Source organism: Chlamydotis macqueenii, chromosome W (genome assembly GCF_036417535.1).
Source record: "Chlamydotis macqueenii isolate bChlMac1 chromosome W, bChlMac1.mat, whole genome shotgun sequence".
NCBI lineage: Eukaryota > Metazoa > Chordata > Aves > Otidiformes > Otididae > Chlamydotis > Chlamydotis macqueenii.
Window position 1 is genome coordinate 1922467 of NC_141592.1, and position 23359 is coordinate 1945825.

At 47.4% G+C, this 23359-nt stretch overlaps 1 protein-coding gene across 2 annotated transcripts in view; it reads right to left on the reverse strand.

The window, feature by feature from the left end:
• Window positions 1-23359, reverse strand: part of LOC104485672 (netrin receptor DCC-like) — a 368885-nt gene that overhangs the window by 152168 nt on the left and 193358 nt on the right. For both annotated transcript variants that reach the window (XM_086769575.1, XM_086769574.1), the window contains exons 6-7: window positions 19191-19345; window positions 17708-17828 (exon numbers count right to left, since the gene is read on the reverse strand). In XM_086769575.1, coding sequence (XP_086625701.1) covers window positions 17708-17828; window positions 19191-19345 — 276 coding nt within the window. The remainder of the gene's footprint in view (window positions 1-17707; window positions 17829-19190; window positions 19346-23359) is intronic.

A 23359-nucleotide genomic window follows, 5' to 3' on the forward strand; every position in this document is an offset into this window, starting at 1 on the left:
ACTCAAGGCAAAACACTCCTTTAAATAGTTTTAAACCATTTCTGGCAAAACTCTCAAGGCTACACCAGACTACATTGCAACAGTGGTCATAGAATCACAGAATGGTTTGGGTTGGAAGGGACCTTCAAAGCCCACCCAGTCCAACCCCCCTGCAAGGAGCAGGGACATCTCCAACCAGATCAGGTTGCTCAGAGCCCTGGCCAACCTGGCCTGGAATGTTTCCAGGGATGGGGCACCCACCGCCTCTCTGGGAAACCTGGGCCAGTGTCCTACAACCCTCAGTGTCACACCAGAATAATTCTCCCAAGTCTGGTGTGACGGCAAAAACCCAAAGTGTTAGAACAGAAATCGGCGGAGATTGACGAGCGAAATAGTCCATCTACGGCAAAAAGGCATTCCATTTTCCAAGCTCAACACATTCATGCTAAGCTGAAAAGACAAAATAAAAAAAAAACCAAACCATCGCTCCAAGGTTGGCAATCGAAACATATAAATTTATATCGAAGGGGCAAGAGAATAGTTCCGATAGTCAAGACGTAGATCAGATTAAGAGGAGTTGGAAAGGGGGGTGGGTTATGAACAGATTTTTAAGGGTCAGCTTGCAACCCGTGTGCTTTATATCGCGCATTAAAAATTCCACCTAATCGAGTAAAGATAATTTGTAAGACCACAAGAAAAAAAACAATTCTAAATGCTACTTCTCTAGGCTTCACAAACTCCACGCCCAACAAATCGTGGATAAAAACCATGTGTTTCGGGTGTGACCGAAGCATCTTGACATGGAAGGAGATTTTCAGCGGCGTTGAAGGACCAGCTGAGTGAAGTCTTTAGTAAAAGGAACGTCTAACGCTTTAAAAGCCGTTTCCACTCTTCGGATAATTGCATACGCTCAAACGGTAGGTCAACGGGGACGCTGTTGTCGTACACGCGCCAAATCGAAGAAAATTCATTTCATTCCCCAAAGAAAGGAAGAGTTGGCAAGCCTGACGCTAACCGATATTGATTCTGAGGCACAAGGCTCTTGGAAAGCAGAGCCAAACCAAACAAACGTGCTTTTGGATCCAACACCCGTCGTACGTCGCCAGCCCGGACGGATGCGGAACGGCTCGGCAGACGGCACGGCCTTCCGCCTTTCCTCGCTACGGCAAAAAGACGCACAAAGCTCCTGGTTAAAAAAAAAAAATATAATAACCAAAGCAAGTCATGCGTAGAGAAGAATCCAGCCCAATAGTTTCAAACAAAAGAGAAAATGCTGGAAAAACACTCACGCGTATCCGATGCCGAAGGAAAGCCGGGGTGCGACTAACGTACTGGAAGAGTGTTTTCCTCTTCCTACTGGGATCGCCCCAGCAAATTCCGTCAAGGTTACGAAGACCTTGTGTTACGGCGTCTGCGAAGGAACAGCTGTCTACAAACAGACTTGCAAATGTTCTTGTGCATCTCGATTTTATTTTTTTCTTTAAATTAAACCTTGGGCAGGACTTTTTTTTTGTTTCAACAGTACCCATCTGTTAGCACCAGCTACAACTCCGTTCCCTCTGTCTCCTCAGATTTCCATAATGGCATCTTCAGCATCCCATTAAAAAAAAAAAAAAAAAAAAAAAAAAAAAATCGGATAGATGAGAGTATGCTGCACTTCACTGAACGTCAAAATGGCGTTCCTCCACGCAGTTGGTCTCCCAGAATGCACTCTGTCTAATCTTTCAACTCAAAGAATGGATTTTGTTGCAACACAAGAAGAGCAAGATCTGTCTTACAGCCATCCCACTAAAGCTTCTGGGGAAAAAAAACCTCCACCTTTCCCTCCACCAGTGACACCTCTCCTCTCCAAAACCCTGGCTGAATGAGTTTTAATGTCCGAAAGTAGATCTGACAAAACCAGCAATCTCTACAAATCTGATTTTTAAAAAAATTTTCATTTTTGTCCCGAAAAAAAAATCAACTTTTTATTCATTTCACTTCAACTTAATTTCATTTTTGCCCACTAATTGAAAATATTTTGGCTTAAAGCAACTCGGTAAAACATTTTCTGGTTCTCTCTCCCGCCAGACAGACATCGATCCTCTCTGCTGGGCCAAACTCACTTTCCAAACGCAGGTTAGATTTCCCATGAGCAGCTGTCAAGGTTGCGTCTCTGCCGTAACGTAACAGTGGGCTCACCACGGATTCCACACCCAGTATCGTGTTGGAACGACTTGTCTTCAGCTGAAAGGTTCTTGGAGAACGTCAACCCAACCCCACCTCGGAGAACGACAACCCAGCCCTGACCCCTCTCTCGAGGGTGCTACATCACGGCCACTCCTTCCTCCCGCTCGTTAATCCTCCGCGTGCATCCCCAAATTAATGCATCATCCCTCTTCTTCCTAGCGCTCACGGGGATTCCGGTTTGAACGCATCGTTTGACCACGGCCATGGCTTTCTACAAGACTTCTTAAGGTATTGCCCACTCTCTTCCTCCTATATATATTAATTGTTAATTATCTATAATTAAAATCCATTGTTTGAATCAGCTTAGTTCACTCAACCGCCCAAGCCATTCTGTGTGTCCATCTCCAACCCATTTAACTCCAGCAACGAGAAGCTCGTATTTATTTTCAGCTAATCGCTCTCGGGCACCGAAGAGCATCAGGACCGACGACCACCTCTGCTCAACGCCACCACCGACGTACCCACCCGGTGACGATTTTGAACCCGTTGAACGTACGCTGTATTGAGAGCGAACGGCGTCTGCTTCGGAGGAGAACGTCAAGCAGCTCCGGCTGAGCGCCTTCCACACCCCAGGGCCTAGGTGGCGCTCTCCATCCATCAGGGGCAGAATCGCATCGAGGAAGGAGATCAGGTTGACTTCTCAAGACGTCGTTTTCCATACGGCCCTCTCTGCAGCTACTATATCTCTTATTTTTTAATTCATTATCAACTGCTACCTGTGTCAGATCGCCTTTCGTCCTCCTATCCCTCTTGCTACCACGAACCGCGGTGGTTAATAATTTCAGAAGCTCCTCACTTGCCTTTTTTTTTTAGCATCGGCACAGCAAGAGATACGTTCACAGCTTTCACTTCTAGGCACCTTCGGTTTTCTCACCCAAGGTTCAGCCTGAAAATAAGCGTTGAAACATCTCCGCTCCCCACTAGAGCTGAGATCGCTTCACCTCCAGCTTCCCTCCAGAAAGCCTACGCGGAAGATACGAGGAGCTCAAAGCTTTACACAATATTACGTCCGTTTACTCATTCCAGTCAACTGGGGATATTTTTATTCCTCCTCTCCTTTCAGCATTTTCACGCTAGCGATACGTGAGACCAACCGGTGTTTCTTTCCATAAAACCCAATTTCTGTTTTCCTTTCCTTCCCAGCACGTACTCCTTCCCTTCCGAAGCCGGCCATGTCAACGTTACGGAAGAACCCGCTTCCTCCCAAACCTACTCATACTTCTCCTCTTTTCCTGCTGAAAATGATCCGTCTTAATTAATAACTGATCCTCTTTCTTAATTCTGTGGAGCCAGATATTCATCTTAAATATTTCCTACGCGATTATACGTTATCTATTTCATCATGAACATCCTCTTCCAATTAAGTCTACAAACGTATTTTCCTGCTTTTTCCTTTCTCTCCTTACACTTTTGCAATATTTCTCATTCACCTTACTTTTACGACTTCACAATACTTCTTTGTGGAAAAAAAAAAAAAGAATTAAAAATCAGAAATAACATGATAAAGTGAGACCACGATAGGTTTTGGTTCCGTATTTCAACACGAGAATCTAGAGCAAACGTTGCAACGCGGGATAAGCACGGCACTCGTTTCTTTTTTTAACGGGACAAAAAACCAGTTCAACGCTTTTCCCCAGTATCAAACCTGTTGCTAGAGGATTTTCGCGCCCGTCGCTACGTACCAGTCGTTCCGTCCTCTCTTAAACTCAGGGCGTGCTACACGTTAAATTTCGGAATCTCTTCCTTTCTCACACATGACCGTAAAAAAGGCAGCAGGAATAATAAAACAGAGGTGCTACTTCCTATAACGGCCCCGTGTTGCTTTAGAAACCTGTTTCAAAGCCAACAAGAAGGATGTGGACCAGTTGGAGAAGGTCCAGAGGAGGCCACGCAGATGCTGAGAGGGCTGGAGCAGCTCTGCTGTGAGGCCGGGCTGAGAGAGCTGGGGCTGTTCAGCCTGGAGAAGAGGAGGCTCCGGGGAGAGCTGAGAGCGGCTCCCGGTGCCCAAAGGGGGCTGCAGGAAAGGTGGGGAGAGACTCTTCAGCAGGGCCTGGTGTGGTAGGACAAAACATTCAAGGCCAGGTTGGCCGGGGCTCTGAGCAACCTGATGTGGTTGGAGATGTCCCTGCTCCTGGCAGGGGGTTGGACTGGGTGGGCTTTGAAGGTCCCTTCCAACCCAAACCATTCTGTAAAGTCATTGACTGAGAAAATGGACCAAACGATTCCATTTGTGAAGAAATTGTGCGCGTTTGTGGTACACGTATGCGTTTGTATGTTACATCTACATCTTCCAGACCGACACGGAAGCAACCGCTGGGGATTCCTGACCTCATCCCAACGCTCAGTCCCGGTCAGCAAGCACAGAACACGCGATAAAGCAAAAAAAAACCCCCAAACCTACCCAGATGTACCACCTAGTACCTGAGATTCTTCAGGACAGGAAATCCAGTGCAACAGTTGAGTTACCGGGCTCAACGCTGGAGCCAACCAGCACAGAAAGCCAATAAATTCTCACCAACCACTGTAGACCTCACAGACCGTCGTTAACGCACACGTTAATGAAAGTTTCACTGCTCACGCGCTCTACCCACGCGGAAACGTAAAGCTCCAACGTATTCTCCCACACCAGGAGGGCCCATTGACCAGTCCGGTCCACCATCAGGTATCACGACTATGTTCCTCAGGTCTGATTGCCTTCAAAGCCCTCCTCCTTTTCAGGCAAGCGCCTTCCAACGCGACGCGCGTTCCTCCTTACACCACAGCTATTTCCTTCTTAGTTATTCTCTCCGGCTGCATCGCTTCGGCCCCGTTTCCAAGGCGACAGACAGGAAGCAGGAGTTAAGCAGGATCTTTCATCTGGGAGGGGATGATGGGAATGGATGAGGGAGTTTGAGCAAGGTCAGGCGTTTACCGCTGAATACAAATCTGTCACGCCTAATAGATGAAGCTCTTTAGTCGCCGAGCTACCCGGGCTGCTCCCAGCATCCAAGGAGAAAATAAAAAATAAAATAAAGACGCTCAAGCATGAATGCCAATCAGCTCGCGCTGTATACACGTGTGCCGCAGCAGCTGTACCAGGCTCGGCCACGGGTGAAAGGAGAAATTAAATAGGTGGCAATAATTACAGAAGGTCAAGCTCTAAATCCCCGAATGCTAAATATATTTTCATCGTATCGGGTGACGGAGCAGAGAAGTTCTACGCTGGAAAGCTCAAGAGGCCTCCAGCCCGAGTACAACGAGCTGCCGGGGACGCGGCGGCGCGCAGAGGGATCTCGAAAAGCAACGGGGACGCTACGCGTAAACGGAGCAAATGCGGCGCTTTCGGTTGGCTGACGGCTGGGCAAATAAGGCAACGAAGCGATGGCTGGAGGGGGAAGGTTTGCCGAAGCCGGGGAAGGCTTCGCTGAGGGAAAAAGAGGAAGGCGAGAAGACACAACGCGGCGCGGTCCCAGTTGGTTTCGCGCCGGAGGGTTGCAGAAATTAGAACATGGATGGGACGGGTAGGCCGGGTAATACCCTGAACTGGGAATCCACAATCAAGGCTGTAGAACACTGGAACAGGTTGGTAGAACACTGGAACAGGTTGGTGGAGCACCGGCCCAGGTTGCCCAGAGAGGTGGTGGATGCCCCATCCCTGGAAACATTCCAGGCCAGGTTGGCCGGGGCTCTGAGCAACCTGATGTGGTTGGAGATGTCCCTGCTCCTCGCAGGGGGGTTGGGCTGGGTGGGCTTTGAAGGTCCCTTCCCACCAAAACCATCCTGTGATTCTACAAATGTCACAGAGCTAGCCCAATAATACAATCTCACAAAAATACCAATAAAATACAACACGCTGGATTCTAACAATAATAATCTGATGTCTGTCACATGACATTTAGCAATGGAGATGCCATAACCTCCTGAAAGATCATTAAGACATGGACATATTTCATCAACCTCACCACCAGAAAGGCCGGGGTGCTGTGGTACTCTGCCCCGAATCCTGTTTCTGCAGTGGGGTTTGGAGAGCAAATGATGTTCTTCACGGCGGAAAAGTTCTTCTCCAGCGTCTCTCTGGCCCCTTCAGCGAACGGCTCGGACCTGGAGACCGGACTTCATTCCCACGGCAACTATGGCACACATCTGGTGTCCAGGGGAGATCACAGAATCACGGAATGGTTTGGGTTGGAAAGGACCTTCAAGATCCTCCAGTTTCAACCCCCCTGCAAGAAGCAGGGACATCTTCCACATCGCCCAGCACAGGCGATGCGGGGTCAGGATTTCCGCGCCCCACCCGCGCAAACCATGTCGTTATTTGTCTTAGTTCTTGTAATTATTACAAAAAGACACCCATCCTCACCTGATCACCCAGTTCTTGTTTCTTCCCAGGGTTAACAGCTGTGACAGGTGCTTCAAAATTCCTCTCCGTCCTGCTACACCACCGGATTAGCAAAATTTTGTTTCATTCAACTTCAAGATGTTTTAACTGACAACGACTGCGAGCAGCTGTTGCTACCTGAAGGACAGATATTAAGTTTTGGCAGGGAAAAATCCTGCCAACTGTTTCTGTAATTAAATTGTTCGTATCTCCCAAACAGCTCAGAAACCAAACACGCTAAATTAGAAATTATGGGGGAAAAAATTCCAGCAAGAACCCTGAAGAAAAACAAAAAGGTAAACAGGGAATGTCTAAGCTTCCCTTAATCCTGGTTTAAAAACAAAAATAAATATAAGGCTATTAAAAGTCTGAATTCCTTAGAAGCAGACCGAGGCCTAGCCCTTAAAAGTCTGAATTCCTTAGAAGCAGACCGAGGCCTAGCCCTTAAAAGTCTGAATTCCTTAGAAGCAGACCGAGGCCTAGCCCTTAAAAGTCTGAATTCCTTAGAAGCAGACCGAGGCCTAGCCCTTAAAAGTCTGAATTCCTTAGAAGCAGACCGAGGCCTAGCCCTTAAAAGTCTGAATTCCTTAGAAGCAGACCGAGGCCTAGCCCTTAAAAGTCTGAATTCCTTAGAAGCAGACCGAGGCCTAGCCCTTAAAAGTCTGAATTCCTTAGAAGCAGACCGAGGCCTAGCCCTTAAAAGTCTGAATTCCTTAGAAGCAGACAGAGGCCTAGCCCTTAAAAGTCTGAATTCCTTAGAAGCAGACCGAGGCCTAGCCCTTAAAAGTCTGAATTCCTTAGAAGCAGGCTGAGGCCTAGCCCTTAACCATGGCTCCAGTCCTGTGAGGAGATGGATTCACTCCGAGGCAGCTCAGGTAAATCAGGAATATGGCCACTAAAGGTCAACGTGGGCAAGCCAAAGTCTACGTACGTGGGACATGAACGCCCAGAACAGCTGACGGTACAGAAGTTTATCCAGCGTTCTTCAGCCATGAGCTGCTCAGGTCTGCTAGGGAGCAAAGAGTTCCTTCATAATGGGAGGGACACAACGGGGGGCTCCAGGTCAACGAAGCAGCCTTTGGGGTGGCCAGAGCAGGCGAGGGGCCTGGGCCAAGCAGGGGAAATATCGCAGCAGCCCACGCTGGTGCTCACTGCCCTCATACTTTTAGTCTGGAACTAGAAGAGAGACGGGAAAATAATTCTTTTCTACAGCTTCTCTCTATAAAATATTATTTGTAATACTACTGTAACTTCCTGACACAGCTGGTAGGAGTCACCATCACTGGAGGTGTCCAAAGAACGTGTAGATGTGGCACTTCAGGACATGGTTGAGTGGCCGTGGTGATGTTAGGTTGGACTTGATGACCTTGGAGGTCTCTTCCAACCTTAAAGATTCTACGATTCTGTGATTTTCCTTCTTTTGTCATGTCAACAAACTTGATTTTCTTGTATCTAAAAGCTTCTCGAGTTGCCACCCTTTTGTCTCCCCTTTTCTCCTTAAAGATTTTTTTTTTTAATTAATTAAAGAGCTAGATAGACGAAATCTTGGAACTTTGGCAACGCCGGTTCAGCTCCTTGATGTAGGTTGAGCAGGCCTGCGCTGTTGGGAGGCGAAAACTCCCTCATCCTCACATCGAAGTTGTCCAATATCAGTAGGTAACTCACCAAACTAGAGAACAGGGCCCAAGGAACAACTCTTCGGCAGGACTTCAAGAAATTCAGTGGAGAAACGTGTGAATCCCTTGAACCCAGCCTTTGCTCTGACTAATGTTTCTTTCTGCAGACAGGAGCCGCGCGAATACGAAACGAAATCAACTGGAGACACCTTCCACCCAAAAACCCGCGGCAGGATTAGGACGCCCTCAGGGGATTACAGGTTCAAATCCCATTAGGTAGAAGACGGCGTCGGCATCCGCTCCACGCGATGGCCCGCAGATGCGATTCCAGGGGAATGACGTTAAAGAATTTGCAGAAAGTAGGCCCGCGAGCAAGAGAAATCCTTCCAAGCGAATAAAGATGATGGGATGACATTGAAAGGAGAAAGAAATATTAAACAGGATGAAGGGATAATTATTCCAAACGCAAAAATTAAGCGTTAGCCTGAAATCACACACAGGCCAACCCTGTCCTGGCCCCAGCTTGACGAGGCCAGCGGGATGACTTCTCCCTAATCAAACCCTGGGACCTTCTCAAAATGAACTGCTGCCGTGGCGAGGCAAATTACAGCAGCTATGGAAATTGATCCCGATCTCCGCTCCCGTGGTACCGAGTTGTTGACTTCTGCAAATCTCTAGTTGGGGTCCTGCGACTCTAATCGAAAGCGGACGCGTTGGAGAAAAACGGGACCGTTACATAATCATTTTTAAGAGGCCATCTTAAGAAATCCTCCTCCCAGCAGGCTGACGGGGGCACAGCGCCGGTTTGCAGCACGGATACGGCCGTTCCGGCCACCCTCGCGAGGAAAACTCTGCTTTTTCCTGCTGGAGGGGCCAGAGCGTTGAATTTTGGCCAGGACCAATTTCGGAGTACGTGCCGTAGGCCAGTAAACGGTCCCCTTTTGATGGTTGCTCGCCTTGACCTGCTCTTTCTCCAAGAATCAGGGGTGTTTTCCAAACAAATAACGCCTCTCTGCTTTCAAGCCACCCCTCCCCACCTCAATCTTCCGCTCCCAGGGCAAGGAAGAGCAAGGCGAGAATGCCGCTGAATATCAATGGGAGGAAAGCGCATTATAATTACAAATCCGGCGAGGGCTCTAAACCCCCCGAAATGATAGGCTGACACCGGCATCCCAACCCAGACACCAATTACAATTACATCTTCACCGAGGCCACCGAGCCAGCCGGGGCCCGGTGCGACGGCGGGGGGGGAAGGGGTGGATGAAAGACGCATCGTTCTCCGGGATTCATCTTCTCAACTTCCCCGAAATTTCATTAGCAAATCACTCGAGTTAAATAATTAACTTTGAAACAAGGGGGAGGAAATTATTCCTCAGTGGTGCGTGGTGGGGGGGGACGGGAGAGAAGGAAGAGATGGAGGGGAGGAAGGGGGAGAATATGAAAAACCTGCTTTTTTTTTTTTTTTTCTGTCACTCAGATAAGATATTTGCATTCCTAGAAGAAATGTGCTTGCTTCGTCCCTTAGGAGCTTGCACAACGCTGCTTTTTTTTTTTCTTGATTTATTTTTTTTATTTTTTTCCCCCTCTTTATTACCCTCTGATCCCACAGACGTAAACAAACACGCAAACAGAAAAAAAGCCCTAACAGCTCTGAATCCACACCACAGCCAAAAGAAAGAAAAAAAAACCTCACAAATAAAAATAAAAATTCATCATCTCCACACCCAAACCCGCGCTCGGAGGTGTCAGAAGGCCGGAGCACCGCTTTGATCACCACTGCTCCCTAAACTCCACACAGGCCTTCCGCCACAAAAAAAAAAATCAATTTGTGAGCTCGTTACGTAAATCCGTATTAAACTATTTAGTCTATGTTTCACGCTATAACGAGGAGAGTCGGGGTGAATTAAATGGATTTCATTCCAGGCGGCAAAAAGCCGAAGATTGGCCCTCCCTCTTTTTTTCGACACTGAAAAAAAGGACTTTTTGCACGTAGGAGAGCAGGCCCGGATGGCAGAGCCTGCCATCTTTTCTTCTTTGAGCTCTGCGAGTTCATAAAATCAATATATTCCAGCCTGCGGAGGGATTTTTTTTTGCATCTCAGGCACGTGTTCCGTATCTCAACCCCGTACCCATCGGCCCTAAGTACGAATAAAAGCCAAATTAGACGTTTAGGCACCAGTCTTTCCACTCCAAAGCTAATATTTTTCCCCCAATTCCTTCCTTAGACAGCGTAGGCCCACACAGACTGCAAAGACCAGTAAAGCCCCGTTACGGCTTACTGGGGCCACAGACACTTCCCTGAAAACAAGGGTAGAAGGATCTAGGCCTACGGCCCACCTCAGAGCCTACACGTCCATTTCAAGAATAACCATGGCTTCTCCAAAACACCTGCCACCACCTCTCCTGGCTGTAAATCCTCCTCCACCAGTGCTGGTGGAGTCACAGCAGGCGTCCTTCCAGGAGCTACAGTCCGCAGCATCCCTCAATTTTATTTTATTTTATTTTTTTTCCCCCACATTCGCAAGACCAACTGCCACCGACGCCCTCTTTATTACTGAAATTGAATGCATTAACGTACCTAAGATGTCTTTAAAAGTCTTAATCAATTTTAAATCTTTAAAAGAAAGAAATGAAAACGCTGTCACAGTCTACTCCGGCAACCCGTACGTAAAAAGAACCAATCCACTTGCACACGCAGACCAGGCACGTAGACGCAACAAGTGCTAGACCCAGGTGATACCCACCACCCAAACGCAAGACTTGGTTGACCTCACCTCGGATTCCGGCTTCTTCAGAATTTGACTCAAAATAGAGGTTTAGATGAGATATTAGGAAGAAATTTTTGACGCTGAGGGTGGTGGAGCACTGTCCCAGGTTGCCCAGAGAGGTGGTGGATGCCCCATCCCTGGAAACGTTCCAGGCCAGGTTGGCCGGGGCTCTGAGCAACCTGATGTGGTTGGAGATGTCCCTGCTCCTGGCAGGGGGGTTGGGCTGGGTGGGCTTTGAAGGTCCCTTCCCACCCAAACCATTCCATGATTCCACGATTCAGCACCTTTTATGGGTTTTTCCACAGCGTTACTTCACTGCGTAGTCGCGCTGCTCTCGTGGAAACATAAAATGTTGAGGTTGGGTCAAACCCGAATGGGCAACACTTGGATGAGTTGTTCATGAAAATGTGTTTTCTCTGCACTCAAATTCCTACACAAAAAAAAAAAAAAGAAGCTTTCCAGTACGCAAGCCTAGATATTCACACAACACTTGCGAAAACCAAAATCTCCCCTTCGAGATTTAAGAAACAGAACAAAAAAAAAAAAATCCAACGAACCCAATAAATTATTCATCGTAAAAGCTCCTACATGAAGTCATTACGCTAATTACATTCCGTCGCCCGCACCAAACTCGCACAGGACGACGAAGCGCATCGCGTTCCATATTTATAACGTCGTCATTTCAATTGCGATTCTGACAAATTCGATTCCAACAGATCTCAAAGTCTCGGAACTAATTGCGCAGTTATTCATTCTGTCTTGTGACGAGTCTGACATTACCATGTAAAGTCAATATAGAGTAAGTGATATTTTAATTAATGCCACTTAAAGCCTAATTGTATCCCAGTTTCCCCTGATTATTATCTATCAATAAACATCCTTTATCAAAGACCAAAAAAAAAAAAAAATCACGGCAAGGCTGGATTTTAAATTATTTACAGAATTTACTGATTATTACCCATCTCTGTCTTTTTTTTTTAATTATCCTAAAATTATTTTAATACATAGTTGTGTTCCCGTTAAGAGTACGGACAACGGCTCTTTCTCTGTGATAGGTTTCAGTTATTTGCTGGAAAAATTCTATCACGTCTTTCCAGAACCTTTTTTGCACTTGGATCACTCTTTAATTGTATTTTTTTTTTTTCTTGAAGAAAGCACAAACGTGTTTGTAAATCGCTCAGAAAGCACAAATGCTCTTAGGCCTCTCCTTGATACCTCAGATGACCAAGGTGACTCCAAAAATGGCTTCTAAAATGTCAATCTTCCAGTCCCGCCCTCATCTGCTGTTGACCGCTGAAGACATGAGAGCTCCCCAAATGCTTCAGGTTCTCCCAGGGGCTCCTGGGCCCATCTGAACTTCTCTCCACGGTCATACAGACCATGCACCCAAACCCTCAGAGCTCCCCGCTCCAGGCACCGTCGCGTTCGCCCGTCTCACCAAGGGTACGTTAGGGGTGCCTGAAGAAAGACACAACCCAAACCCCAAGGCCAAAGCAGTGAAGTCCTCCACGCCACGCAGCAGACACCAGGACAGAGAACATCCAACGTCCAACCGCTTCCGATCTCAGACTTCTAAGAACTGCAAACGTGCCCTTCCTACTCTGGACAGGCCCGTTAATTTTGGTCTGCACTCTTCTCTTTCCTGTTGGAGCTGTCTGAAAAATTACATGCTAATTTGAGTAAGATTACTCATCGTGGGCCTCTTCAGTGAGACTACCAACAAGTAGACTACAGAGCCTTCCTAACTCATCCTCTTCACCTTACTCGGGTCTTTCAGTCACAGCAACATGGCTCCAGCGCGGCTGAGAAACACCTCACCCCAAAATTCCTGACATTTCATAGAAATACATCCACCAGCAAGAGAAGAGACATCCTACTTTGGCCTAGGTGACCTTTAAAGGTCCCTTCCAACCCTAACGATTCTATACTTCGGACCAGGAGACATCATCTGGACTCATCACACTCTCACATAGAATCATAGAATGGTTTGGGTGGGAAGGGACCTTCAAAGCCCACCCAGCCCAACCCCCCTGCCAGGAGCAGGGACATCTCCAACCACATCAGGTTGCTCAGAGCCTCGTCCAACCTGGCCTTGAACATTTCCAAGGATGGGGCATCCACCACCTCTCTGGGCAACCTGTTCCAGTTCTCCCAGACCAAGGCCTCCCTCTTCCTTAATTTCTCCCTCACCGTCCAAATTTGGGGGTTTAACTCAACCAGGAGAAAACAGAGTCGCTCCAGGACAGAAGCTCATGTCCTGACCTTCAGAGGAAAACGCGTTAGTGCAGAAACCCATCTCCCAGGTTTAAAAACCAATCTCCAACCGCATCTTTCCAGAATCTACTCCAGTCCCAAGCTTCCAGCAACGTTCACTAGATAACGGAAAGCAGAACCAGACACGATCTCCAGAACCCAACTAATCCCTTCCTACACCCCACGCCAGGGATATTTTTAATCCCTCTCATTCTGAGCAGATCTTCACCTAAATCGTTCTTGACGACGTGCAAAGACGGAAACTCCAAAAATCTTCCAAAATAATCCCTTGCCGTGCGTCGAAGCACCTCTGCTGTTTTTAGGATGGCTTTTACAGACCAATTTTTTTAAAAACTAGGAAAATATTGCGCTGATTTTGCATACATCCGTCATAAATTCCCAAAAAGGTGTCATAACATTATGGCAAGGACCACCATAAAAGCACATCAACAAAATTTATTCTGACTATTATCGTGATTATTCCTGCTTCTGCGCTGCAATAAACGCGAGCGGCTTACCGGTTGCGCATACCAAAAGGCGGCGCCAAATCTCTCGTTTCAACACAACAAGGCCCGCCACCGCGGCTCAGGAGGTCATTCCTCTCCCCACCCCTGAAGCACCTCAACCTTTGGGAAGAAATCATCACGTCTGGGCCACACCGCACGTCATCTCGGGGTCGCACGCCACGGAAGGTTACCTCGCAAGCCTACGGTCAACTTACAACTTCGCACCGTTTATTTAATTTCAGTATAACTTGCACCACGTGACTAAATAAGCCTTCAGAAAATAATTATGTTTCCATATCCCAGCAGAACCACCGTTAGAGTGGAAAAAAAAAAAATCCCCTCCCAAAATATTATTTTTGAGCGGGATCTTGAAACAGTCTCTCATTTCTTCTGCTCCGTCGCCGCCTACACAACGCAAAGCAGCTCTGTGAAATTCGCCATTTCCAATTAGCAGATTGAAAAGACAGCGCGTTCCCAGGTTCCTCGGCGAAGGCGGGATCAGGATTATCAGCGCGAAGATACATCCGCCCAAACCTCTCTTTAAAATTTCCAATCAAGAGCGTTCCTCATCTTCCACTGTTTCACCAAGCTTTTAAATAAAACTCAACACCTTGATTTTCGCAATACCGGGTTTAATTTCAGACCAGGTTTCCCAGTCTAAGCCTTTGCAAAGATCCCTTCCTTGATTCCCTGCCGCATCCATCTTCAGGCGTCCTCAAACATCTGGAGATCATCCGTGGATGGACGGGCAACGCCTTCTTCAAGTACAGGTTAGTTATGCTGCTTAAGAAATCTTTTTCTTCATTGCTCTGCTTGCCGAATCGCTGGGGAGACATTGGAGGACCCTTCCAGCACATAACTGGGGCCTGCAAGAAAGCTGGAGATGGACTTTTGACAAGGGTCTGGAGCGACAGGACAAGGCGTGATGGCTTCGAACTGGAAGAGTGGAGATTTAGATCGGATGTAAGGAAGAAGTTCTTCCCTGTGAGGGTGGTGAGGCGCTGGAAGTGGTTGCCCAGAGAAGCTGCGGGTGGCCCATCCCTGGAAGCGTTCAGGGCCAGGTTGGAAGGGGCGTTGAGTGACCTGCTCAACGTTGAGCGACTCGTAGCCTTTATTCCTGACACCTGCTGAACACGATCGCGCATTCCCGTGGAACGTATGAAGTCCAGAGCGGCCATCGCAGAGTTACGGGGTGAAAATGGAGGAAGCCAAGCAGCAGAGTGGCCTCAAAAACCCGGAACGCGTGAGGTGGAGATGACGAAACCTGAAATCTCGTTCATTTATCGGTTTGGTTTTTAAAGAAATAAGACGCATTTAAAGCTGCGTTTCTGGCTCGTGTCATAAACCGGTGCGTAATCTCCTCCTAACATCAAAGCTGTTAACGGGAAAAGAAAGGAAAAAGGAGAAGAAACAATCCCAAGCGTCTTTTTCCCTCCCAAGTGTGCCGTAATCCACAAATGTACTTTGATTTATCGACTAACGCACGTCTTGCAGACCATCTACCGCCGCTTCTTTTGCTCTGCTCCGTAAGTACGATGCCTCTCCAGTCATCATCTCCGTTGAAAAGAAGAGAAATTTTCTCTTTCTCAGGGAGCTCGTTGCCTTTTTACGGCCTAAGCAGCACGCACCGAAAGAGTTTTGAGCGTCCTACAGCCACATGTGTAAGACTAAAAGCGGAAGCTATCATCTGCGTGAGCTCGCAGCCCATTTGGCTTTCACTTCTCGTTCCACCGTTGTGGAATTCCAATTTAGCATCGCAGCCCTTAAAAGTTTAATAAAAGGTTTAGTTGATCCTGGCTTTCAGAAAAAGGAAGCTCAGATAAGCCTTCGACGTGTCTCGTTTCTGCCCCTTCCACATCAACGGCTCCAGAAAGGGTTGATAGATACCGACGATATCAAAATTTCACCAGGCTCTTAGAAAAACACGCCAACGGCAAGGCGCGGGTTCCGTCGGGTCATCGTTGACCAGATCCCACCTACTCGCCCGTGCCAAGCACCGCCCAATGAAATCAAAGTAGAAGAGGCAAATCGAGACGGCTTACGACGGTGTCTCGTAGCTCTTTCGCATTTTCCTTTCATTTTCTCCTTTTTTTTTTTAATTTTAATCCGATGATAAAACCAACGCAGGGGGGAAAATTTACTGACAGCGTTTCACGGGCAACGACTACTGGGAGCAGCAACGAGTCATCCAGTTTCCCCTAGGATGACCCCAGAACCCAATGAAACCCCACTACGGCAGGAGACGGCCTGGTCCTTCAGATGGCCATGCGCGTAAATACAATCCAAGCTCATGAACTAAACGTGAGATTTCGCTTAAAAGTAAGAAAGAAAAGTAAGAAAAGAAAAGAAAGAAAAGAAAAGAAAGAAAACCAAACCAAAAAAAAACCCAACAGGCAAAACAACTGCGCATCTCCCCACCGTGAGATCTGAAGTGGAGCAGGGCGTTTCTGAGGAGGATGATGATCCCAGTTGGCCTTCCTCAACCTCACGTAGATGTTTTTCTGAAATCTAGTTTCTAAGTGCCTTCTCGTTTTCACGTTCGTCCCTAAGGGCAGATAACCTCACCTCGGGTGACTGCACAGAGGGAAACGCTCCTCTGGCAAGATCTGGGTGGAAGGCATGCAGGAAAGCGGAAATTCAAGTCACCATCTGCCTCTTGATCCCAACACCCAACCGCCAACCCCAGTTAATTAACCCCACGGAGCACGGGCGAGGAGGGAGCCCAGGCTGAAGGGTCACGCTAGCAGGAGGAGGATAATAATCACAGAATCTTTAAGGTTGGAGAAGACCTCCAAGATCATCAAGTCCAACCGTCAACCTAACACCACCGTGCCTACGCGACTCGACGGACATTACATTTCTTCTCCATTGACCTCCCACCAAGGCACGTAACTTCACGGCTGCGAAGTATCTGCGGCATGAGCACCTAAGGGAGGAGGAGAGAGGGGCCGAGAGGTCTCTGACAATCCCCCAGTTGCTACTGGAGTTGCTTTCAGGCCGTGGAGAGAAAAGAAAGAGACGAGGCTTCCAAAGGAGACGCTGAACCACGAGGGAGAAGGAATAAGAGGGAGGTGAGCTTCAAAGACGCGCAAAATCCACGTTCAGCCATTCATTTGGGAGTGTTCTGGTTTCGTTTAGTGACGGGGGGGCTGCGGTGGTAGCTTCTGGCAGAAGCTGCTAGAAGCTCCTTGACTGAGTACTGGTGGGCTACCGAGATTCTGCTCTTCCCAGTGCAAACTGGAAAGCGAACAACGCTTCAGCGCGTTCTTTTCTTTTCAGTTTACAGCCATAATCCACGAGAAGTCGCAAGCGTAACCCGCAGCCCAGCGCAGGTCATTAATCATTTACAACCCAGAAGCTCTGAAAGGCTTTCACCCATGCTTTACGTACCATCTACCTTCAGATGAAGACATCTTTCCGGTACTTAAAACCCCATAAAGCCGTAAACATTCCCGCCGCCGCGAAGTGCGGGCCGTAAAACCAACCACCTATTAATTTCAAAGCAGCAACCACCAAAAAAAAAAAAAAATATTCATCCTTCCGGCACGTAGACGCGAACCTTCTGATCTCAACGGCTGGCTGTGGTGGATATCCCACCGATAAACTGGTTTTTCTCTTATTTTTTTTTCTTCTCTTTCCCTTTCCCCAACAGCTTAACGCAGAACCACGTACGTACGATATCATTCTCTACTACGTCACTCCACAGCTCACGATCACCTCTTTGAGTAGGGTAGAGTTCTCCAACAGGCAGTAAGACGTTGCCGTTGGCTTTTCACGCAGGTTTAGTTGGTCTCCGGAGTCATTTCTAGGACGAGGCCAACGTTTGTAATTGCCCCAGTGAACAAAAAACCCCTCAAATTAGCTGATAGCCTGGCCATCCTTTTAACGACAGCCAACCAGCTGGATGAAAGGGAGTGAAGAATCGTAGCTGCTCATTTGGGATTTTTATGTTAATAGCATTAATTACATCCGCAATTCCGTACGTCCTTCGCGTCTTACCGGGCTCTGGGATGATTAGCTGCGCGCTGGCCTGTGCGTTTCCAGCTTCATTTTCGGCTACGCACTGATAAAAACCTTCATCTGACTTTACCAAGCCCAGGATCCGTAAGTTGCTGCCACCCTAGAGAGACGGCGAAAGAAAAAGAAAGGGAGCGGAGAGAATTAATTAGAAAAAGCCCATCCAAAGTCAACGTGGATTAGAAAACCTTTCCAAAACCGCTGTTCCACGAAACAAGGTAACGTAATCCCAGCTCAAATAGGCCTGGTCCTTAGAGGTCTGCAACCACAAGGCCTTTCATCGGGAATCTCTTGACACTTTGTGGTCTCCGCGTTTCGTTTGATGTGCTTCTGGCCCGAGGCTGAATTGCCGTCCTTGCACATCCAACGCCCTTCTCAAGACTTAAGCTCCGAATCACAGCCATCGCTCGAGCCGTGCTCTAAATTTTGTCTCGGCAGAGAAGGTTTAAGAGAACTTTCAACCCTGCGTCTTTGAACAAACACAGTTCTGAAGGTCAAACCCTCCTTCAGGCTCGAGGCCTGGAGATCCTCAAGAAAAGGTCACCCTACGCCTACTTCATCCGAAACAGATTTAACTTTTATCTTCTGTTAGCACGAGCAGAAACCAATTACGTTGGGTAAAATATCTCAGGTGAGGGGCATGCTCTGGCTGAAATCTACCTCCCGTTCGCTATTTAATGAAAATATTTCCCACCACCTCCACCACAAAGCCACAACGGAGTTGTCTTTTCTTTGGACACCTTCTGCCTGCTTTCCACTACGCAACGATGTATTAAAAAAAAAAAAAAAGATACAATTTGTTGTTGTATATGGCAGATTAAGTAGGAAAGGTAATTAAAAGACGATCATAATCAATATTATTTATTACAAGATACTAAATTAGGAAGCACTGCGTCATGCCACGTCTCTCAACAAGCTGACCTACGGACATCGTCGCAGCGGTTGACGTTTGCAGGGACGGTTTCCAACGCGATCATGACATTGTTACTTCTCCACGAAAAGATCACGTTCAGATAGCACGGAAACGGGGAGACAACGTCAACGTACTTGACCCAGCGTCTCAAGGCAACGTGGCTTATTTGTCCTCCATCTCCTTGGGGAAGACCAATATAGAATCACAGGATGGGTTGGGTGGGAAGGGACCTTCAAAGGCCACCCAGTCCAACCCCCTGCCAGGAGCAGGGACATCTCCAACCAGATCAGGTTGCTCAGAGCCCCGGCCAACCTGGCCTGGAATGTTTCCAGGGATGGGGCATCCACCGCCTCTCTGGGCAACCTGTTCCAGCGTTCCACCAACCTCAGCGTAAAAAATTTTTTCCTAATATCTCCTCTAAATCCACCTCCCTCTATTTTGAAACCATCACCCCTTGTCCTATCTTGATGATTGGATCAAACACCAGAATATTTCACAACGTGATTTAAAAAAAAAATAATAATTCTAATAAGAAAAAAGCCGGATAATTACCACGATCTGAAAATAGTCGCTGGGAATGACCACTTCTCCGTTCTTGATCCACTCCACCGTAGGCACAGGTTTACCGGACACGGCGCATTCAAACTCGACATCCATCCTCTCGTAGGCGTAAAGATTTGAAGGGCGAATTAAAAACCACGGCGGGACTGCAAAAAAGACAAGGGGGAAAAAAAAAAAGAAAATAGCTTTGAGTGATACAAATTAAGGGTTAGCGAGTAAATCATTTCAACAAATTTTAAAAACATTGGATATAAATAGGATGCATATCTGCAATTCAAATTATTCTCTTGAACCCCGAGCTGATTAATAATTAAATACTAGGGAAAGCAGTTGTTCTGGAAAATACACTGAAACAGCTGATGTTGACTTTTTTTTTTACTAAATTAAAGAATTAAAAAGTCAGTTTAGAAGATGTGAAAGATTTACGCGTAGCAAAAAATATATATATAATTCTCACTAAGTGACTGTAGGGGGAATAAAATCACAGAATCACGGAATGGTTTGGGTTGGAAAGGACCTTCAAAGCCCACCCAGTCCAACCCCCCTGCAAGGAGCAGGGACATCTCCAACCAGATCAGGTTGCTCAGAGCCCCGGCCAACCTGGCCTGGAATGTTTCCAGGGATGGGGCACCCACCGCCTCTCTGGGCAACCTGGGCCAGTGTCCCACCACCCTCAGTGTAAAAAATTTCTTCCTCATGTCCAGTCTGAATCCACCTCCCTCTATTTTGAAACCATCACCCCTCGTCCTGTCACACCAGGCCCTGCTGAAGAGTCTCTCCCCACCTTTCCTGCAGCCCCCTTTGGGCACTGGGAGCCGCTCTCAGCTCTCCCCGGAGCCTCCTCTTCTCCAGGCTGAACAGCCCCAGCTCTCTCAGCCTGGCCTCACAGCAGAGCTGCTCCAGCCCTCTCAGCATCTGCGTGGCCGCCTCTGCACCCTCTCCAACCAGTCCACTCAAAGGATGAGACTCCAACTGCATCCTAACGAGGTCTACAAGTCAACGTACGGACAGGGCATACATGGGTACAAGAGAAACCACCGACAAACGACACAAAATCCGAAGTATTTTGAGTAGAGACGTTTTCACATAACCAAGAAGAACTTCTCATTGGGTTTCTAGAAGAGAAGGAGATAACCAATAACCACCAAGTCTCTCCCTAGCGACTGGAAGAAGAAAAACGTTGAAGACCATTGCTGAAAATTAATTCTTATGAAGCCAGCAATTATCTTGTTGCCTTGCGTTACTATAACGCGTTCACACTTTTTTTCAGTACGCTATACGATACGCTCATTTCATTTCCTCGTTATTGCAATATCAGGACGATGGCAATTAGCAATTCGAAGAAAACTGCTAATAACGTTGGATTTCTAACGAACCCGCATCGTACTGAGAAACACAGGCGGAAACTCAGCGGCCCACCTACGTTGTGGCAGTTTTCGTAGGGGAATGACAGTCTCCGGTTTTGAATATCCACAGTCGCCAGGAAGCCAGAACAGCTTCCCGATGGCCGATTATGATATTTATAAAGCCGCAACAACTAAAAACTCTCCAAATTAAAAAGACGGTGAAGATCCTAAGGTGAATCGCACAGAAGCCAAGAAACGGTAGATCCGAGCTTGTCCTCCCATCCCTAACCCAAGCCTTGGGTTTGCAAGGATTACGGCGCGCTCTTCCATTCCATGACCAAATTCCGTTTCTTCGCAGTCTTCCCTCCCTTCCAGGAGGACCCTGCCTCGCCGGTGGGGTTTCCTCTAGTTCTACAACACCTTCACAACCCACAAACCTTTCTAAACTCGTAGGAGGTGGACACGAAGAGGCGCTACCAGCCGACCTTCAAAAATTCAGAGATGAGGTCCAAGATGTCACCGAAACGGTAAAGCATCCTCCTCCTTTTTCTTGTCCAGTTCGGTATGAATCAACACTAACGCGGGGTTTCTTTGCACATCAGACCCAAAAAAAATCTCATTGGGGATGCAGAAAACGAGGAAAACGGTTGGAAAATACGAACGCGTGGTGGAAGCGACCCAACCCGTGTCCGGTAGGAACGCTACGGCAGATGTACAGAAAAAATCTGTTTGTATTTCGCCACCTAAACTACAAAACTCTTTTTTGCCTTACCGGTCATTAAGTTTCCAACTTTGGTAATAAATCGAGGTGGAGGCCTAGAGATCGTCACCTCTTCAACCGTCCGCTCCCCATGAAGCTTGGGGTGCTCCCCAAAGTTGTGTGCGCAACGAGGTAGAACGACTTTGGAGAAAATCAGATTATTTTATTGAAAAATTCGGCAGAGTGCTTAAAACTAAGCCGACCAAAGTCAGTCTGCAAAATTTTTACGTCAGCATTTCCTTGATTTTAGCAATTGTTTTGGGGTTTTTTTGAACTACGTTACCTACACTTAAAAAAACATCGGCCCCGGGTCCTTCTAGCACTCTTCCAATGCCCCGTCTTCATAGAATCACAGAATCTTTACGGTTGGAAGAGACCTCCAAGATCATCAAGTCCAACCATCAACCCAACACCACCACGCCCACTAAACCGTGTCCTGCGGTGCCACGTCTGCACGTTCTTTGAACCCCTCCAGGGATGGTGACCCCACCACTGCCCTGGGCAGCCCGTTCCAGCGCCTGACCACTCTTTCATCCTGATATCCAACCGAAACCTCCCCTGGCGCAACTTGAGGTCATTTCCTCTCGCCCTATCGCAAGTTATTTGGGAGAAGAGACCAACGCCAAGGGTATAACTCAAAGGAAATACAAGATAACGGCCATTCTGCAGGTAAGCAGTTTTGAATAAAAGTTGCAAGTTCTCCGAACTGCAGTAAACACAATTTTTTGTGCACCTGGCGCAACAACGTGGGCGCTCAGGCACCGAGATCGTTCCCCGGCGGGCGGAGCCCATCAATAAGCGACATCAAAGGCTCCCAGATTCCAAACGCCGTAACCGACCCGGTGTGCCGACACATCTGGGAGAGGAAGACCGCTTCCGTTCTCCGCAGCGCAAGAAAAAAGCCAATTTGAAAATTAAATCTCTTTCCTCCTGTAAAGATCATGCTACAGCCCCGACCTTCGCTTGCCCGAAGGTTCCTCAGATGAAGAACGGGCTCCAAAGTCTCTCCCGTTTGCAGGGTTGATGTTCCGTGCGGTCTCCTAAACAACTCCACGAAAGGCCGCGCGGGACTTCGGCGACGCCGCCCAACGCCGCTGTGGGCCCGGGTCTCAAAGAGCGGCTTTGAACAAACGAGCTTTTCCCTTTAAGGACCACAGCAGGCTGCATTTATTAAAAAAAAAAAAAGTCAAAGATTGGTTGTAACGAGCCGGCGGCAGAGACTCGGGGCCTAATGGAACACTTGCCAGCAGAAACGTCTAGTTTTAGACCCGCGCGCTGGGATGACCTCCTTATTTCTAGAAACCAAAAACCTCCCTTGTCCTTCTCACCGCTAACTTGCGCAAATGCGGAATTCAAAAATAAAAGTTACGTCAAGCGAAGGGGCCTTGGTTGGGCCTGCCTTAAGGGGAGGCAACGCAACCGAAGTCAAGGCCAACGGAGTTCCTCCAGATCTAAAACCGAGAGGAGAACGGGATTTCGATGTGAACGTTTTTATAGATATGAATAATATATATAAAATTAAATATATATAATATTTATTATTTTCCCTGTTATATACGATAATTCAGGAATTGTGTCATTATTTCAAGAAGTTAAAGGAAAAAAAAAAGAAACTACGAATGGTGGAACAACGCCCAACTCTTCAGAAAAATTTTGAGGCATGAAAAAACCCCTAAACCTCCACTAACGCGTCTTCAAAATAAATAAAACCCTAAAATTATTGTCTTTCTACCTCTTATTCTAAACTCCGTGCCTGATAGGAGATATGATCTCAAAGTATCTCCCCCTCAGACAAGCCTTGAAGAAATGAGAGAAAAATGAAGCTGTTATTCTACGTAAGACGTCATTGGTCACCTAAAGAAAGGCATTTCTTGTCTTATTTAACGATTTCGATTATTTTCACGCCGCTTTAGTTCTCAGCAAGAAGGTCCGCTTATACCGTTACGGCAGAATGGAGGAGTTCACGGTTCCCAAGAGGAAAAGAACGGAGCCACCAAAAATTCCAACGATCCATCATCGCAATCCCACGGGCGTGAAGAAGGAGAAGACGCGGA